The sequence below is a fragment of the Hyperolius riggenbachi genome, chromosome 4 (genome assembly GCF_040937935.1).
Source record: "Hyperolius riggenbachi isolate aHypRig1 chromosome 4, aHypRig1.pri, whole genome shotgun sequence".
NCBI classification, from domain to species: domain Eukaryota; kingdom Metazoa; phylum Chordata; class Amphibia; order Anura; family Hyperoliidae; genus Hyperolius; species Hyperolius riggenbachi.
This window is the reverse complement of record NC_090649.1, coordinates 16,736,337-16,754,708: the sequence shown is the minus strand read 5'-3', so window position 1 is coordinate 16,754,708 and position 18,372 is coordinate 16,736,337. Positions and strand designations below refer to the sequence as shown.

The 18,372-nt window shown below is 45.5% G+C and overlaps 1 protein-coding gene across 1 annotated transcript in view; it reads right to left on the bottom strand.

The window, feature by feature from the left end:
* The window catches only part of LOC137504559 (vomeronasal type-2 receptor 26-like), a 176,281-nt gene extending 158,147 nt beyond the window's left edge, over window positions 1-18,134 (bottom strand). The window contains exons 1-2 of the mRNA XM_068233141.1: window positions 17,678-18,134; window positions 16,468-16,604 (exon numbers count right to left, since the gene is read on the bottom strand). Of these exons, the coding sequence (XP_068089242.1) occupies window positions 16,468-16,604; window positions 17,678-18,134 (594 nt within the window). The remainder of the gene's footprint in view (window positions 1-16,467; window positions 16,605-17,677) is intronic.
* Window positions 18,135-18,372: the final 238 nt, after the last annotated feature.

The following is an 18,372-nucleotide window of genomic DNA, read 5'->3' as shown; positions in this document are numbered from 1 at the left end:
CCGCTCTCCGCCGCGGCGGTATCCCCGCCGCCTGTTACAGTAACCCCCCCCTTGAGGAGTGGACTCCGGACACCTCCTACATGGTTTCTCAGGATGTAACTGATTAAACCTCTTCCTTAGTTTCTCAGCATGCATGCGATCCTCTGGTACCCAAGATCTGTCTTCCACACCATACCCCTACCAATGGACCAGATACTGCACAGAATTATGTACCAGCTGGGAATCCAGAGCCGGCCTTTGGGGGGGGCAAGTGGGGCGGTCGCCCCAGGCCCCGCGCTTGAGGAGGCCCCGCGCACCGCCACTCAGAGCCGGCCTAATTTAATATTTATTGCTGGCTGCGGCGGCAGCAGCCGCCGATCGCACTGACCTGATGCGCTTCCTTCCTGTATAGGCTGGAGCGCATCGGCATTTCCTCCTCTGCCCGCCGGCTGCTGGGTGCGCTCCGCTCTGCGAGTGACGTCACGAATTACGTCATATGCATGCGCAGAGAGAGCGCTCCCCGTGGCAGTCGCAGCCCGACCTAGAGCCAACCAGGACTGAGAGTCTGATACTCACTGAGCGAGCCACTGTCTGCAGCAGCCGCCGGACGTATTGCAGAGGCCAGGGGACTCAGCTGAGGAACAGCAGATACTGTCCGGTAGGTAGGATTATTTGAGGGGTACATGATTTGGGCGGGGCACTGGGGCTGGCTGGGGGAGCATTATTGTTATTAGCTATGCACTGGGCACTATTTATACTAGCTATATACCGGGCCCTATTCTAACTATATACCGGGCACTATACTAGCTATATACCGGGCACTATACTAGCTATATACCGGGCACTATACTAGCTATATACCAGGCACTGTACTAGCTATATACCAGGCACTGTACTAGCTATATATCGGGCACTATACTAGCTATATCCCGGGCACTGTACTAGCTATATACCGGGCACTGTACTAGCTATATACCGGGCACTGTACTAGCTATATACCAGGCACTGTACTAGCTATATACCGGGCACTGTACTAGCTATATACCGGGCACTGTACTAGCTATATACCGGGCACTGTACTAGCTATATACCAGGCACTGTACTAGCTATATACCAGGCACTGTACTAGCTATATACCGGGCACTATACTAGCTATATACCGGGCACTGTACTAGCTATATACCGGGCACTGTACTAGCTATATACCGGGCACTGTACTAGCTATATACCGGGCACTGTACTAGCTATATACTGGGTACTATAATAGCTATATACCAGGCACTGTACTAGCTATATACCGGGCACTGTACTAGCTATATACCAGGCACTGTACTAGCTATATACCGGGCACTGTACTAGCTATATACCAGGCACTGTACTAGCTATATACCGGGCACTGTACTAGCTATATACCAGGCACTGTACTAGCTATATACCGGGCACTGTACTAGCTATATACCGGGCACTGTACTAGCTATATACCAGGCACTGTACTAGCTATATACCAGGCACTGTACTAGCTATATACCGGGCACTATACTAGCTATATACCGGGCACTGTACTAGCTATATACCGGGCACTGTACTAGCTATATACCGGGCACTGTACTAGCTATATACCAGGCACTGTACCAGCTATATACCGGGCACTGTACTAGCTATATACCGGGCACTGTACTAGCTATATACCAGGCACTGTACTAGCTATATACCAGGCACTGTACTAGCTATATACCGGGCACTGTACTAGCTAAATACTGGGTACTATAATAGCTATATACCGGGCACTGTACTAGCTATATACCGGGCACAATACTAGCTATATACCGGGCACTGTACTAGCTATATACCGGGCACTATACTAGCTATATACCGGGCACTGTACTAGCTATATACCGGGCACTGTACTAGCTATATACCGGGCACTATACTAGCTATATACCGGGCACTGTACTAGCTATATACCGGGCACTGTACTAGCTATATACCGGGCACTGTACTAGCTATATACCAGGCACTGTACTAGCTATATACCGGGCACTGTACTAGCTATATACCAGGCACTGTACTAGCTATATACCGGGCACTGTACTAGCTATATACCAGGCACTGTACTAGCTATATACCAGGCACTGTACTAGCTATATACCGGGCACTGTACTAGCTATATACTGGGTACTATAATAGCTATATACCGGGCACTGTACTGGAAGCAGTAGATTTGGGCGCATGAGACAAGTGGACAAAAAGGGCGCCCCATTCACTTCCATTATAAATATCGTTTAATGGGCGCTGAACGGGGAAAATAAGGCGCCGGAGATTTTTAAGGATTTATAACGGCGCCCGGAGATTTTTAAGGATTTATAACTATGTTTGTGATGATTTAAGTTTACAAAATGAGCCCGTGACGAATAACGTTTATGAAGATAATAAATCACTATTTCTAAAACATTTCTAACACATTATTATCCACCCAAAAAAATAATTTACATTTTTTTTCTTTACATTTTTTATTTATTAATGTCTGTAAAATATTATTATCCATAGGGGGTTTTAGGTTTAGGCACCAACAGGGGGGTCTTAGGTTTAGGCACCAACAGGGGGGTCTTAGGTTTAGGCACCAACAGGGGGGTCTTAGGTTTAGGCACCAACAGGGGGGTCTTAGGTTTAGGCACCAACAGGGGGGTCTTAGGTTTAGGCACCAACAGGGGGGTCTTAGGTTTAGGCACCAACAGGGGGGTCTTAGGTTTAGGCACCAACAGGGGGGTCTTAGGTTTAGGCACCAACAGGGGGTCTAGGGGTTAGGGATAGGTACAGGGAGGGTTTTTAATAAACGAAAATATAAGTTTCACTTTACAAACAGGGAAGATTAACGTTTTAAGAATTGCCGATCTCATACACATTATTTAGTGATTTATAAATTCTTAAAACACTATTTATAAACGAAATTCTACACAATAATTTCTATAAACGATTTTTCCATTTATCGTTTATACCACGCGCCCTTTTTTCCCGACGCCCTTTTCGTACGTACGCCACTGTACTAGCTATATACCTGGCACTATACTAGCTATATACCGGGCACTGTACTAGCTATATACCGGGCACTGTACTAGCTATATACCGGGCACTGTACTAGCTATATACCGGGCACTGTACTAGCTATATACCAGGCACTGTACTAGCTATATACCAGGCACTGTACTAGCTATATACCGGGCACTGTACTAGCTATATACCGGGCACTGTACTAGCTATATACCGGGCACTATACTAGCTATATACCGGGCACTATAATAGCTATATACCGGGCACTGTACTAGCTATATACCAGGCAATGTACTAGCTATATACCGGGCACTGTACTAGCTATATACCGGGCACTGTACTAGCTATATACCGGGCACTGTACTAGCTATATACCGGGCACTGTACCAGCTATATACCAGGCACTGTACTAGCTATATACCGGGCACTGTACTAGCTATATACCGGGCACTATACTAGCTATATACCGGGCACTGTACTAGCTATATACCGGGCACTGTACTAGCTATATACCAGGCACTGTACTAGCTATATACCGGGCACTGTACTAGCTATATACCGGGCACTGTACTAGCTATATACCGGGCACTGTACTAGCTATATACCGGGCACTATACTAGCTATATACCGGGCACTATACTAGCTATATACTGGGTACTATAATAGCTATATACCGGGCACTGTACTGGCTATATACCAGGCACTGTACTAGCTATATACCAGGCACTGTACTAGCTATATACCGGGCACTATACTAGCTATATACCGGGCACTGTACTAGCTATATACCAGGCAATGTACTAGCTATATACCGGGCACTGTACTAGCTATATACCGGGCACTGTACTAGCTATATACCGGGCACTGTACTAGCTTTATATCGGGCACTATACTAGCTATATACCAGGCACTGTACTAGCTATATACCAGGCACTGTACTAGCTATATATCGGGCACTATACTAGCTATATCCCGGGCACTGTACTAGCTATATACCGGGCACTGTACTAGCTATATACCGGGCACTGTACTAGCTATATACCAGGCACTGTACTAGCTATATACCGGGCACTGTACTAGCTATATACCGGGCACTGTACTAGCTATATACCGGGCACTGTACTAGCTATATACCAGGCACTGTACTAGCTATATACCAGGCACTGTACTAGCTATATACCGGGCACTATACTAGCTATATACCGGGCACTGTACTAGCTATATACCGGGCACTGTACTAGCTATATACCGGGCACTGTACTAGCTATATACCGGGCACTGTACTAGCTATATACCGGGCACTGTACTAGCTATATACTGGGTACTATAATAGCTATATACCAGGCACTGTACTAGCTATATACCGGGCACTGTACTAGCTATATACCAGGCACTGTACTAGCTATATACCGGGCACTGTACTAGCTATATACCAGGCACTGTACTAGCTATATACCGGGCACTGTACTAGCTATATACCAGGCACTGTACTAGCTATATACCGGGCACTGTACTAGCTATATACCGGGCACTGTACTAGCTATATACCAGGCACTGTACTAGCTATATACCAGGCACTGTACTAGCTATATACCGGGCACTATACTAGCTATATACCGGGCACTGTACTAGCTATATACCGGGCACTGTACTAGCTATATACCGGGCACTGTACTAGCTATATACCAGGCACTGTACTAGCTATATACCGGGCACTGTACTAGCTATATACCGGGCACTGTACTAGCTATATACCAGGCACTGTACTAGCTATATACCAGGCACTGTACTAGCTATATACCGGGCACTGTACTAGCTATATACCGGGCACTGTACTAGCTATATACCGGGCACTATACTAGCTATATACCGGGCACTATAATAGCTATATACCGGGCACTGTACTAGCTATATACCAGGCAATGTACTAGCTATATACCGGGCACTGTACTAGCTATATACCGGGCACTGTACTAGCTATATACCGGGCACTGTACTAGCTATATACCGGGCACTGTACTAGCTATATACCAGGCACTGTACTAGCTATATACCGGGCACTGTACTAGCTATATACCGGGCACTATACTAGCTATATACCGGGCACTGTACTAGCTATATACCGGGCACTGTACTAGCTATATACCGGGCACTGTACTAGCTATATACCGGGCACTATACTAGCTATATACCGGGCACTATAATAGCTATATACCGGGCACTGTACTAGCTATATACCGGGCACTGTACTAGCTATATACCGGGCACTGTACTAGCTATATACCGGGCACTGTACTAGCTATATACCAGGCACTGTACTAGCTATATACCGGGCACTGTACTAGCTATATACCGGGCACTATACTAGCTATATACCGGGCACTGTACTAGCTATATACCGGGCACTGTACTAGCTATATACCGGGCACTGTACTAGCTATATACCGGGCACTGTACTAGCTATATACCGGGCACTGTACTAGCTATATACCGGGCACTGTACTAGCTATATACCGGGCACTATACTAGCTATATACCGGGCACTATACTAGCTATATACTGGGTACTATAATAGCTATATACCGGGCACTGTACTGGCTATATACCAGGCACTGTACTAGCTATATACCAGGCACTGTACTAGCTATATACCGGGCACTATACTAGCTATATACCGGGCACTGTACTAGCTATATACCAGGCAATGTACTAGCTATATACCGGGCACTGTACTAGCTATATACCGGGCACTGTACTAGCTATATACCGGGCACTGTACTAGCTTTATATCGGGCACTATACTAGCTATATACCAGGCACTGTACTAGCTATATACCAGGCACTGTACTAGCTATATATCGGGCACTATACTAGCTATATCCCGGGCACTGTACTAGCTATATACCGGGCACTGTACTAGCTATATACCGGGCACTGTACTAGCTATATACCAGGCACTGTACTAGCTATATACCGGGCACTGTACTAGCTATATACCGGGCACTGTACTAGCTATATACCGGGCACTGTACTAGCTATATACCAGGCACTGTACTAGCTATATACCAGGCACTGTACTAGCTATATACCGGGCACTATACTAGCTATATACCGGGCACTGTACTAGCTATATACCGGGCACTGTACTAGCTATATACCGGGCACTGTACTAGCTATATACTGGGTACTATAATAGCTATATACCAGGCACTGTACTAGCTATATACCGGGCACTGTACTAGCTATATACCAGGCACTGTACTAGCTATATACCGGGCACTGTACTAGCTATATACCAGGCACTGTACTAGCTATATACCGGGCACTGTACTAGCTATATACCAGGCACTGTACTAGCTATATACCGGGCACTGTACTAGCTATATACCGGGCACTGTACTGTACTAGCTATATACCAGGCACTGTACTAGCTATATACCAGGCACTGTACTAGCTATATACCGGGCACTATACTAGCTATATACCGGGCACTGTACTAGCTATATACCGGGCACTGTACTAGCTATATACCGGGCACTGTACTAGCTATATACCAGGCACTGTACTAGCTATATACCGGGCACTGTACTAGCTATATACCGGGCACTGTACTAGCTATATACCAGGCACTGTACTAGCTATATACCAGGCACTGTACTAGCTATATACCGGGCACTGTACTAGCTATATACCGGGCACTGTACTAGCTATATACCGGGCACTATACTAGCTATATACCGGGCACTATAATAGCTATATACCGGGCACTGTACTAGCTATATACCAGGCAATGTACTAGCTATATACCGGGCACTGTACTAGCTATATACCGGGCACTGTACTAGCTATATACCGGGCACTGTACTAGCTATATACCGGGCACTGTACCAGCTATATACCAGGCACTGTACTAGCTATATACCGGGCACTGTACTAGCTATATACCGGGCACTATACTAGCTATATACCGGGCACTGTACTAGCTATATACCGGGCACTGTACTAGCTATATACCAGGCACTGTACTAGCTATATACCGGGCACTGTACTAGCTATATACCGGGCACTGTACTAGCTATATACCGGGCACTGTACTAGCTATATACCGGGCACTATACTAGCTATATACCGGGCACTATACTAGCTATATACTGGGTACTATAATAGCTATATACCGGGCACTGTACTGGCTATATACCAGGCACTGTACTAGCTATATACCAGGCACTGTACTAGCTATATACCGGGCACTATACTAGCTATATACCGGGCACTGTACTAGCTATATACCAGGCAATGTACTAGCTATATACCGGGCACTGTACTAGCTATATACCGGGCACTGTACTAGCTATATACCGGGCACTGTACTAGCTTTATATCGGGCACTATACTAGCTATATACCAGGCACTGTACTAGCTATATACCAGGCACTGTACTAGCTATATATCGGGCACTATACTAGCTATATCCCGGGCACTGTACTAGCTATATACCGGGCACTGTACTAGCTATATACCGGGCACTGTACTAGCTATATACCAGGCACTGTACTAGCTATATACCGGGCACTGTACTAGCTATATACCGGGCACTGTACTAGCTATATACCGGGCACTGTACTAGCTATATACCAGGCACTGTACTAGCTATATACCAGGCACTGTACTAGCTATATACCGGGCACTATACTAGCTATATACCGGGCACTGTACTAGCTATATACCGGGCACTGTACTAGCTATATACCGGGCACTGTACTAGCTATATACCGGGCACTGTACTAGCTATATACTGGGTACTATAATAGCTATATACCAGGCACTGTACTAGCTATATACCGGGCACTGTACTAGCTATATACCAGGCACTGTACTAGCTATATACCGGGCACTGTACTAGCTATATACCAGGCACTGTACTAGCTATATACCGGGCACTGTACTAGCTATATACCAGGCACTGTACTAGCTATATACCGGGCACTGTACTAGCTATATACCGGGCACTGTACTAGCTATATACCAGGCACTGTACTAGCTATATACCAGGCACTGTACTAGCTATATACCGGGCACTATACTAGCTATATACCGGGCACTGTACTAGCTATATACCGGGCACTGTACTAGCTATATACCGGGCACTGTACTAGCTATATACCAGGCACTGTACTAGCTATATACCGGGCACTGTACTAGCTATATACCGGGCACTGTACTAGCTATATACCAGGCACTGTACTAGCTATATACCAGGCACTGTACTAGCTATATACCGGGCACTGTACTAGCTATATACCGGGCACTGTACTAGCTATATACCGGGCACTATACTAGCTATATACCGGGCACTATAATAGCTATATACCGGGCACTGTACTAGCTATATACCAGGCAATGTACTAGCTATATACCGGGCACTGTACTAGCTATATACCGGGCACTGTACTAGCTATATACCGGGCACTGTACTAGCTATATACCGGGCACTGTACTAGCTATATACCAGGCACTGTACTAGCTATATACCGGGCACTGTACTAGCTATATACCGGGCACTATACTAGCTATATACCGGGCACTGTACTAGCTATATACCGGGCACTGTACTAGCTATATACCGGGCACTGTACTAGCTATATACCGGGCACTATACTAGCTATATACCGGGCACTATAATAGCTATATACCGGGCACTGTACTAGCTATATACCGGGCACTGTACTAGCTATATACCGGGCACTGTACTAGCTATATACCGGGCACTGTACTAGCTATATACCAGGCACTGTACTAGCTATATACCGGGCACTGTACTAGCTATATACCGGGCACTATACTAGCTATATACCGGGCACTGTACTAGCTATATACCGGGCACTGTACTAGCTATATACCGGGCACTGTACTAGCTATATACCGGGCACTGTACTAGCTATATACCGGGCACTGTACTAGCTATATACCGGGCACTGTACTAGCTATATACCGGGCACTATACTAGCTATATACCGGGCACTATACTAGCTATATACTGGGTACTATAATAGCTATATACCGGGCACTGTACTGGCTATATACCAGGCACTGTACTAGCTATATACCAGGCACTGTACTAGCTATATACCGGGCACTATACTAGCTATATACCGGGCACTGTACTAGCTATATACCAGGCAATGTACTAGCTATATACCGGGCACTGTACTAGCTATATACCGGGCACTGTACTAGCTATATACCGGGCACTGTACTAGCTTTATATCGGGCACTATACTAGCTATATACCAGGCACTGTACTAGCTATATACCAGGCACTGTACTAGCTATATATCGGGCACTATACTAGCTATATCCCGGGCACTGTACTAGCTATATACCGGGCACTGTACTAGCTATATACCGGGCACTGTACTAGCTATATACCAGGCACTGTACTAGCTATATACCGGGCACTGTACTAGCTATATACCGGGCACTGTACTAGCTATATACCGGGCACTGTACTAGCTATATACCAGGCACTGTACTAGCTATATACCAGGCACTGTACTAGCTATATACCGGGCACTATACTAGCTATATACCGGGCACTGTACTAGCTATATACCGGGCACTGTACTAGCTATATACCGGGCACTGTACTAGCTATATACTGGGTACTATAATAGCTATATACCAGGCACTGTACTAGCTATATACCGGGCACTGTACTAGCTATATACCAGGCACTGTACTAGCTATATACCGGGCACTGTACTAGCTATATACCAGGCACTGTACTAGCTATATACCGGGCACTGTACTAGCTATATACCAGGCACTGTACTAGCTATATACCGGGCACTGTACTAGCTATATACCGGGCACTGTACTGTACTAGCTATATACCAGGCACTGTACTAGCTATATACCAGGCACTGTACTAGCTATATACCGGGCACTATACTAGCTATATACCGGGCACTGTACTAGCTATATACCGGGCACTGTACTAGCTATATACCGGGCACTGTACTAGCTATATACCAGGCACTGTACTAGCTATATACCGGGCACTGTACTAGCTATATACCGGGCACTGTACTAGCTATATACCAGGCACTGTACTAGCTATATACCAGGCACTGTACTAGCTATATACCGGGCACTGTACTAGCTATATACTGGGTACTATAATAGCTATATACCGGGCACTGTACTAGCTATATACCGGGCACAATACTAGCTATATACCGGGCACTGTACTAGCTATATACCGGGCACTATACTAGCTATATACCGGGCACTGTACTAGCTATATACCGGGCACTGTACTAGCTATATACCGGGCACTATACTAGCTATATACCGGGCACTGTACTAGCTATATACCGGGCACTGTACTAGCTATATACCGGGCACTGTACTAGCTATATACCAGGCACTGTACTAGCTATATACCGGGCACTGTACTAGCTATATACCAGGCACTGTACTAGCTATATACCGGGCACTGTACTAGCTATATACCAGGCACTGTACTAGCTATATACCAGGCACTGTACTAGCTATATACCGGGCACTGTACTAGCTATATACTGGGTACTATAATAGCTATATACCGGGCACTGTACTAGCTATATACCTGGCACTATACTAGCTATATACCGGGCACTGTACTAGCTATATACCGGGCACTGTACTAGCTATATACCGGGCACTGTACTAGCTATATACCGGGCACTGTACTAGCTATATACCAGGCACTGTACTAGCTATATACCAGGCACTGTACTAGCTATATACCGGGCACTGTACTAGCTATATACCGGGCACTGTACTAGCTATATACCGGGCACTATACTAGCTATATACCGGGCACTATAATAGCTATATACCGGGCACTGTACTAGCTATATACCAGGCAATGTACTAGCTATATACCGGGCACTGTACTAGCTATATACCGGGCACTGTACTAGCTATATACCGGGCACTGCACTAGCTATATACCAGGCACTGTACTAGCTATATACCGGGCACTGTACTAGCTATATACCGGGCACTATACTAGCTATATACCGGGCACTGTACTAGCTATATACCGGGCACTGTACTAGCTATATACCAGGCACTGTACTAGCTATATACCGGGCACTGTACTAGCTATATACCGGGCACTGTACTAGCTATATACCGGGCACTGTACTAGCTATATACCGGGCACTATACTAGCTATATACCGGGCACTATACTAGCTATATACTGGGTACTATAATAGCTATATACCGGGCACTGTACTGGCTATATACCAGGCACTGTACTAGCTATATACCAGGCACTGTACTAGCTATATACCGGGCACTATACTAGCTATATACCGGGCACTATACTAGCTATATACCGGGCACTGTACTAGCTATATACCGGGCACTGTACTAGCTATATACCAGGCACTGTACTAGCTATATACCAGGCACTGTACTAGCTATATACCGGGCACTGTACTAGCTATATCCCGGGCACTGTACTAGCTATATACCGGGCACTGTACTAGCTATATACCGGGCACTGTACTAGCTATATACCAGGCACTGTACTAGCTATATACTGGGCACTATAATAGCTATATACCGGGCACTATACTAGCTATATACTGGGCACTATAATAGCTATATACCAGGCACTGTACTGGCTATATACCGGGCAGTGTACTAGCTATATACCGGGCACTATACTAGCTATATACTGGGCACTATAATAGCTATATACCAGGCACTGTACTAGCTATATACCAGGCACTGTACTAGCTATATACCGGGCACTGTACTAGCTATATACTGGGCACTGTACTAGCTATATACCGGCCACTATACTAGCTATATACTGGGCACTATAATAGCTATATACTGGGCACTGTACTAGCTATATACTAGGCACTGTACTAGCTATATACTAGGCACTGTACTAGCTATATACTAGGCACTGTACTAGCTATATACTGGGCACTATAATAGCTATATACTGGGCACTGTACTAGCTATATACTAGGCACTGTACTAGCTATATACTAGGCACTGTACTAGCTATATACTAGGCACTGTACTAGCTATATACTGGGCACTATACTAGCTATATACTGGGCACTATACTAGCCATACCTCCCAACATTTTAAAATTAGAAATCGGGACACAGGCCACACCCCTAACCAAGCCCCCAACACACCCCTAACCACACCCCCAAGTCACGCCTACTATAAAGTTTTTTGAAGAATTTTTTTTTTTTTAATATTGATGCCCTTATATTTTTTAATAAATATATCCCTCATATACCCTGCCCGTGGGTGGGGCTAACTGTAATGTAGTACCAGCTAATGTAGTTACATGAAAAAAATATGAAGTAAATGCACATAATGAGACAGTGTTTCCCTAGTAAATGCACATGAGAGACAGCTTTTCACCAGTAAATGCACATAATAAGAGACAGCTTTTCACCACTAAATGCACATAAGAGAAAGCTTTTCACCACTAAATGCACATAAGAGAAAGCTTTTCACCACTAAATGCACATAATAAGAGACAGCTTTTCACCAATAAATGCACATAAGAGAAAGCTTTTCACCACTAAATGCACATAAGAGAAAGCTTTTCACCACTAAATGCACATAAGAGAAAGCTTTTCACCACTAAATGCACATAAGAGACATCTTTTCACCACTAAATGCACATAAGAGACATCTTTTCACCACTAAATGCACATAATAAGAGACAGCTTTTCAGCAGTAAATGCACATAATAAGAGACAGCTTTTCACCAGTAAATGCACATAATGACAGCCAGTTGTCCCCAGTATATGTAGCCAGGGATATATGTGCCCAGTATATGTAGCCAGGGTGTATATTTGCCCAGTATATGTAGCCAGGGTGTATATGTCCCCAGTATATGTAGCCAGGGTGTATATTTGCCCAGTATATGTAGCCAGGGTGTATATGTCCCCAGTATATGTAGCCAGGGGTATATGTCCCCAGTATATGTAGCCAGGGGTATATGTCCCCAGTATATGTAGCCAGGGTATATATGTCCCCAGTATATGTAGCCAGGGTGTATATGTCCCCAGTATATGTAGCCAGGGTGTATATTTGCCCAGTATATGTAGCCAGGGTGTATATTTGCCCAGTATATGTAGCCAGGGTGTATATGTCCCCAGTATATGTAGCCAGGGTGTATATGTCCCCAGTATATGTAGCCAGGGTGTATATGTCCCAGTATATGTAGCCAGGGTGTATATGGCCCCAGTATATGTAGCCAGGGTGTATATTTGCCCAGTATATGTAGCCAGGGTGTATATGTCCCCAGTATATGTAGCCAGGGTGTATATGTCCCCAGTATATGTAGCCAGGGTGTATATGTCCCAGTATATGTAGCCAGGGTGTATATGTCCCCAGTATATGTAGCCAGGGTGTATATTTGCCCAGTATATGTAGCCAGGGTGTATATGTCCCCAGTATATGTAGGCAGGTGTATATGTCCCCAGTATATGTAGCCAGGGTGTATATGTCCCCAGTATATGTAGCCAGGGTGTATATGTCCCCAGTATATGTAGCCAGGGGTATATGTCCCCAGTATATGTAGCCAGGGGTATATGTCCCCAGTATATGTAGCCAGGGTGTATATGTCCCCAGTATATGTAGCCAGGGTGTATATGTCCCCAGTATATGTAGCCAGGGTGTATATGTCCCCAGTATATGAAGCCAGGGTGTATATGTCCCCAGTATATGTAGCCAGGGTGTATATTTGCCCAGTATATGTAGCCAGGGTGTATATGTCCCCAGTATATGTAGCCAGGGTGTATATGTCCCCAGTATATGTAGCCAGGGTGTATATGTCCCAGTATATGTAGCCAGGGTGTATATTTCCCCAGTATCCAGTATATGTAGCCAGGGTGTATATTTGCCCAGTATATGTAGCCAGGGTGTATATGTCCCCAGTATATGTAGCCAGGGTGTATATGTCCCCAGTATATGTAGCCAGTATATGTAGCCTCCGGAATGAAGTCCGGTGGCTGGCAGAGGGGCGGAACTTACCTTCCGTGTCCTCCGTCTGGTCTCGTCGCCGGCGCGGGATGATTTGCCACTACTCTGGCCAGACCAGAGCAGCGGCTGCGGCACCAGAACTTCCGGCCGGCGCTTGGAGCGACACGGAAGGCAAGTCCCGCCCGCTGCCAAGCGCCACCGCCAGTCAGCCGCACACAGATCGGAGGAGACAGCGAGTGACAGAAAGCACCTAAGGTGAGAGAAAGGGGGGAGATGGCCCCCTTCTCCGCCGCTGCCCACCGCTTTCCCTCCACTGCGCTGCTCTCCTCCTGCTACAGGCGGCTGTCAATACTGACAGCCGCCCGGGACTTGGGGGGCTCTTACCGGGATAGCGGGAGAGCCCCCCAAAATCGGGAGAATCCCGACGAAAACGGGACGGTTGGGGACTATGATACTAGCTATATACTAGGCACTATACTACTGGTAGCTATATACTAGGCACTGTACTAGCTATATACTAGGCACTGTACTAGCTATATACTAGGCACTGTACTAGCTATATACTGGGCGCTATACTAGCTATATACTGTGTACTATAATAGCTATATACCAGGCACTGTACTAGCTATATACCAGGCACTGTACTAGCTATATACCGGGCACTGTACTAGCTATATACTGGGCACTGTACTAGCTATATACCGGGCACTATACTAGCTATATACCGGACACTGTACTAGCTATATACTGGGCACTGTACTAGCTATATACCGGGCACTATACTAGCTATATACTGGGCACTATAATAGCTATATACTGGGCACTGTACTAGCTATATACTAGGCACTCTACTAGCTATATACTAGGCACTGTACTAGCTATATACTGGGCACTATACTAGCTATATACTGGGCACTGTCTATACTAGCTATATACTGGGCACTATACTGGCTATATACTGGGCACTATACTAGCTATATACTAGGCACTATACTACTGGTAGCTATATACTAGGCACTGTACTAGCTATATACTAGGCACTGTACTAGCTATATACTAGGCACTGTACTAGCTATATACTGGGCACTGTACTAGCTATATACTGGGCACTATACTAGCTATATACTGGGTGCTGTACTAGCTATATACTGGGCGCTGTACTAGCTATATACTGGGCGCTGTACTAGCTATATACTGGGCGCTGTACTAGCTATATACTGGGAGCTGTACTAGCTATATACTGGGCGCTGTACTAGCTATATACTGGGCGCTGTACTAGCTATATACTGGGCGCTGTACTAGCTATATACTGGGCGCTGTACTAGCTATATACTGGGCACTGTACTAGCTATATACTGGGCGCTGTACTAGCTATATACTGGGCGCTGTACTAGCTATATACTGGGCGCTGTACTAGCTATATACTGGGCGCTGTACTAGCTATAGTGGGGTAACTAAACTCCCTATACTATACATGAACCTTACAATTTCCAGGTTGTTAGATGTATGTTTAACAACATAGTTACTTTGACTTTAGGGGAGAGATCAAATTACAACTAGTGATTAGACACAAATGAGGGTGGATTAAACAAGCTAAACTCTCTAAATACATACAGGGTGTATTTATTTATGTTTTCCTTCTGTCCTGTGCATGAGTTCAGCTCCACTTTTATGTTTCTGAACAAGTAATTCAGTTGGTTAAAGGCCACTAAACCAATATAATATTTGGTACTCACAATGAGATTTTCTGGCAGATTTAGAACATATCCGTTTTGATTTCCGATTGATTTTTCCATAGAAATGAACGGAAAAACTATGGGAAATCAGATCAGACTTGTTGGAAATAATCAATCTGACAGTAAATCTGCCAGAAGATATCATTGTGTGTACCTAGCATAAGAATAATTAAAATACGTAATGTAATCAAATAGCCAATGGTAGTACCATTGGCTGTTTGACTACATTACATATTTTAATTGTTTTTATATTGGTTGGCTTAGCGGCCTTTACCGAACGTAATTGTTTTCAAACAATAATAGTAAGGCGTACTGCATTAAAGGCGGACAAGCCCATGAACGTGGCGATACGGTATATGGCCTACACTTACGTCTCTAGGCCCCGCATGTGACACTCGCCCAAGGCCCCGCATACTCTAAGGCCGCCTCTGTGGGAATCCAAAAAATTTTCAACCTCATACTCTGTCTGGCCCTCTACTACCACTGGGGGGGGGGGAGAAATCCACATACACTGCTGGCTTCAATAAAGAGACATGCAATGATCTCCCACTTCTCATGCTGGCTGGGAGATCAATCACATAAGAGACATCATTGATCTTTTTGACCACCGGATAAGGCCCTATGAACCTGGGACCCAACTTGGTGGACAGTTGTCTGAGTGCCAAATGTCTCGTCGACACCCACACCATGTCTCCAGGAGCAAAGTGCCACTCAACAGACCGTCTCTTGTCGGCCTGTTTCTTCTGATTCTGAAAGGCTACTCCTAAATTTTTCTTCACCTGTCCCCAAAGCTCCTTTAAAACCTTCTGCCAATCTTCCAGGGCTGGGAAGGGAGAGGAACACACCGGCAATGGGGAAAATTTAGGAGACCTTCCTGATACAACCTGAAAAGGGGACAAGCCCGTTGAAGAGCTTTTCAGGTTGTTGTGTGAAAATTCTGCAAAGGGTAAAAACTTAACCCATTCTGTTTGCGCATCTGCCACATAGCATCTAAGAAATTGTTCCAGTGCCTGATTAACCCTTTCGGTCTGCCCGTTGGTCTGTGGGTGATACCCAGATGAAAAGGACAGGTTCATACCCAAACTACGGCAAAAAGCCCTCCAAAATTTCAATACAAATCGGACTCCTCTGTCAGAAACCACATCATCCGGGATTCCATGTAACCGGAAGATGTGTTGTACGAAGAGATCTGCTAACTCTTGAGCGGAAGGAAATCCTTTAAGAGGAACAAAATGGGCCATTTTGCTGAACCTGTCTACGATCACCCATATAACAGTCATACCCTCGGACCTGGGGAGCTTGCTGACAAAGTCCATGGACAGGTGGGTCAATGGTTCACTTGGCACTGGCAAGGATTGTAGGGTACCCACCGGAGCCTGGCGAGAAGGTTTGCTCCTGGCACACACAACACACTCGTCTCTGACAAATTCTTTGCAATCCGAGGCCAATGAAGGCCACCAAACACACCTCGTGAGCAGATCCAGAGTGCGAGTGACCCCAGGGTGACCTGCGTTCTTATGGGCATGGAACAACTGCATGATCTGTAATCGGAATGGAAGTGGAACAAAGAGAACCCCTTCTGGTTTCCCTTCCGGGGTATCTAGTTGGTAGGTAGCTAATGTGACTGCCCAATCCTCCCAGGTCTCAATGGCCGCTAGCACCACCTTGCGAGGTAGAATGTTCTACCTCGCAAGTGCAGGCTGAGCTGTCTCAGGCTCGAAACATCTGGAGAGAGCATCTGCTTTGACGTTTTTAGAACCTGGAGTGTACGTGATGACAAATCTGAAACGCGAGAAAAATAAGGACCATCGGCCTGACGAGGAGTAAGCCTCTTGGCCCCCTCAATGTACTCCAAGTTCTTATGGTCAGTTTATACAATAATAGTGTGTTCAGCACCTTCCAGCCAATGACGCCATTCCTGGAAGGCTAGCTTGATGGCAAGGAGTTCCCTGTTGCCCACATCGTAGTTTCTCTCAGCAGGGGAAAACCTGCGTGAGAAATAGGCACAAGGATGTGTCTTGTCCTGCAGACCAGAGCGTTGAGACAACACAGCCCCTACCCTGATTTCCGAGGCATCTACCTCAACCATGAAGGGGAGAGTGACATCGACATGTCTCAGTATGGGTGCAGAGCAAAATAATTTCTTCAGGGTATCGAAGGCTGCCTGGGCCTCCGATGACCAATAATATGGGTCAGCCCCTTTCTTGGTAAGACTGGTAAGAGGGGCTACTACCGAAGAAAATCCCCTGATGAATCTCCGGTAGTAGTTGGCAAAAGCGAAGAATCTCTGAAGTGCCTTCAAGCCCACCGGTTGAGGCCACTCCAAGACAGCAGAGACCTTTTCTGGGTCCATAGATAGACCTGAAGTCGAAATAATATAAACCAGGAAAGGAATTTGAGTGACCTCAAAGACATTTCTCTAGTTTTGCATACAGTGAATTCTGTCTCAATTTCTCTAATACAAAACTTGACGTGTCTTCGATGCTCTCCCAGGTTTGGAGAGAAAATAATTTCTTCAGGGTATCGAAGGCTAAACTAAGACAAACTAAGACAAATTTTCCCAGTACTTCCCTGAAAACCTCGTTTATTAA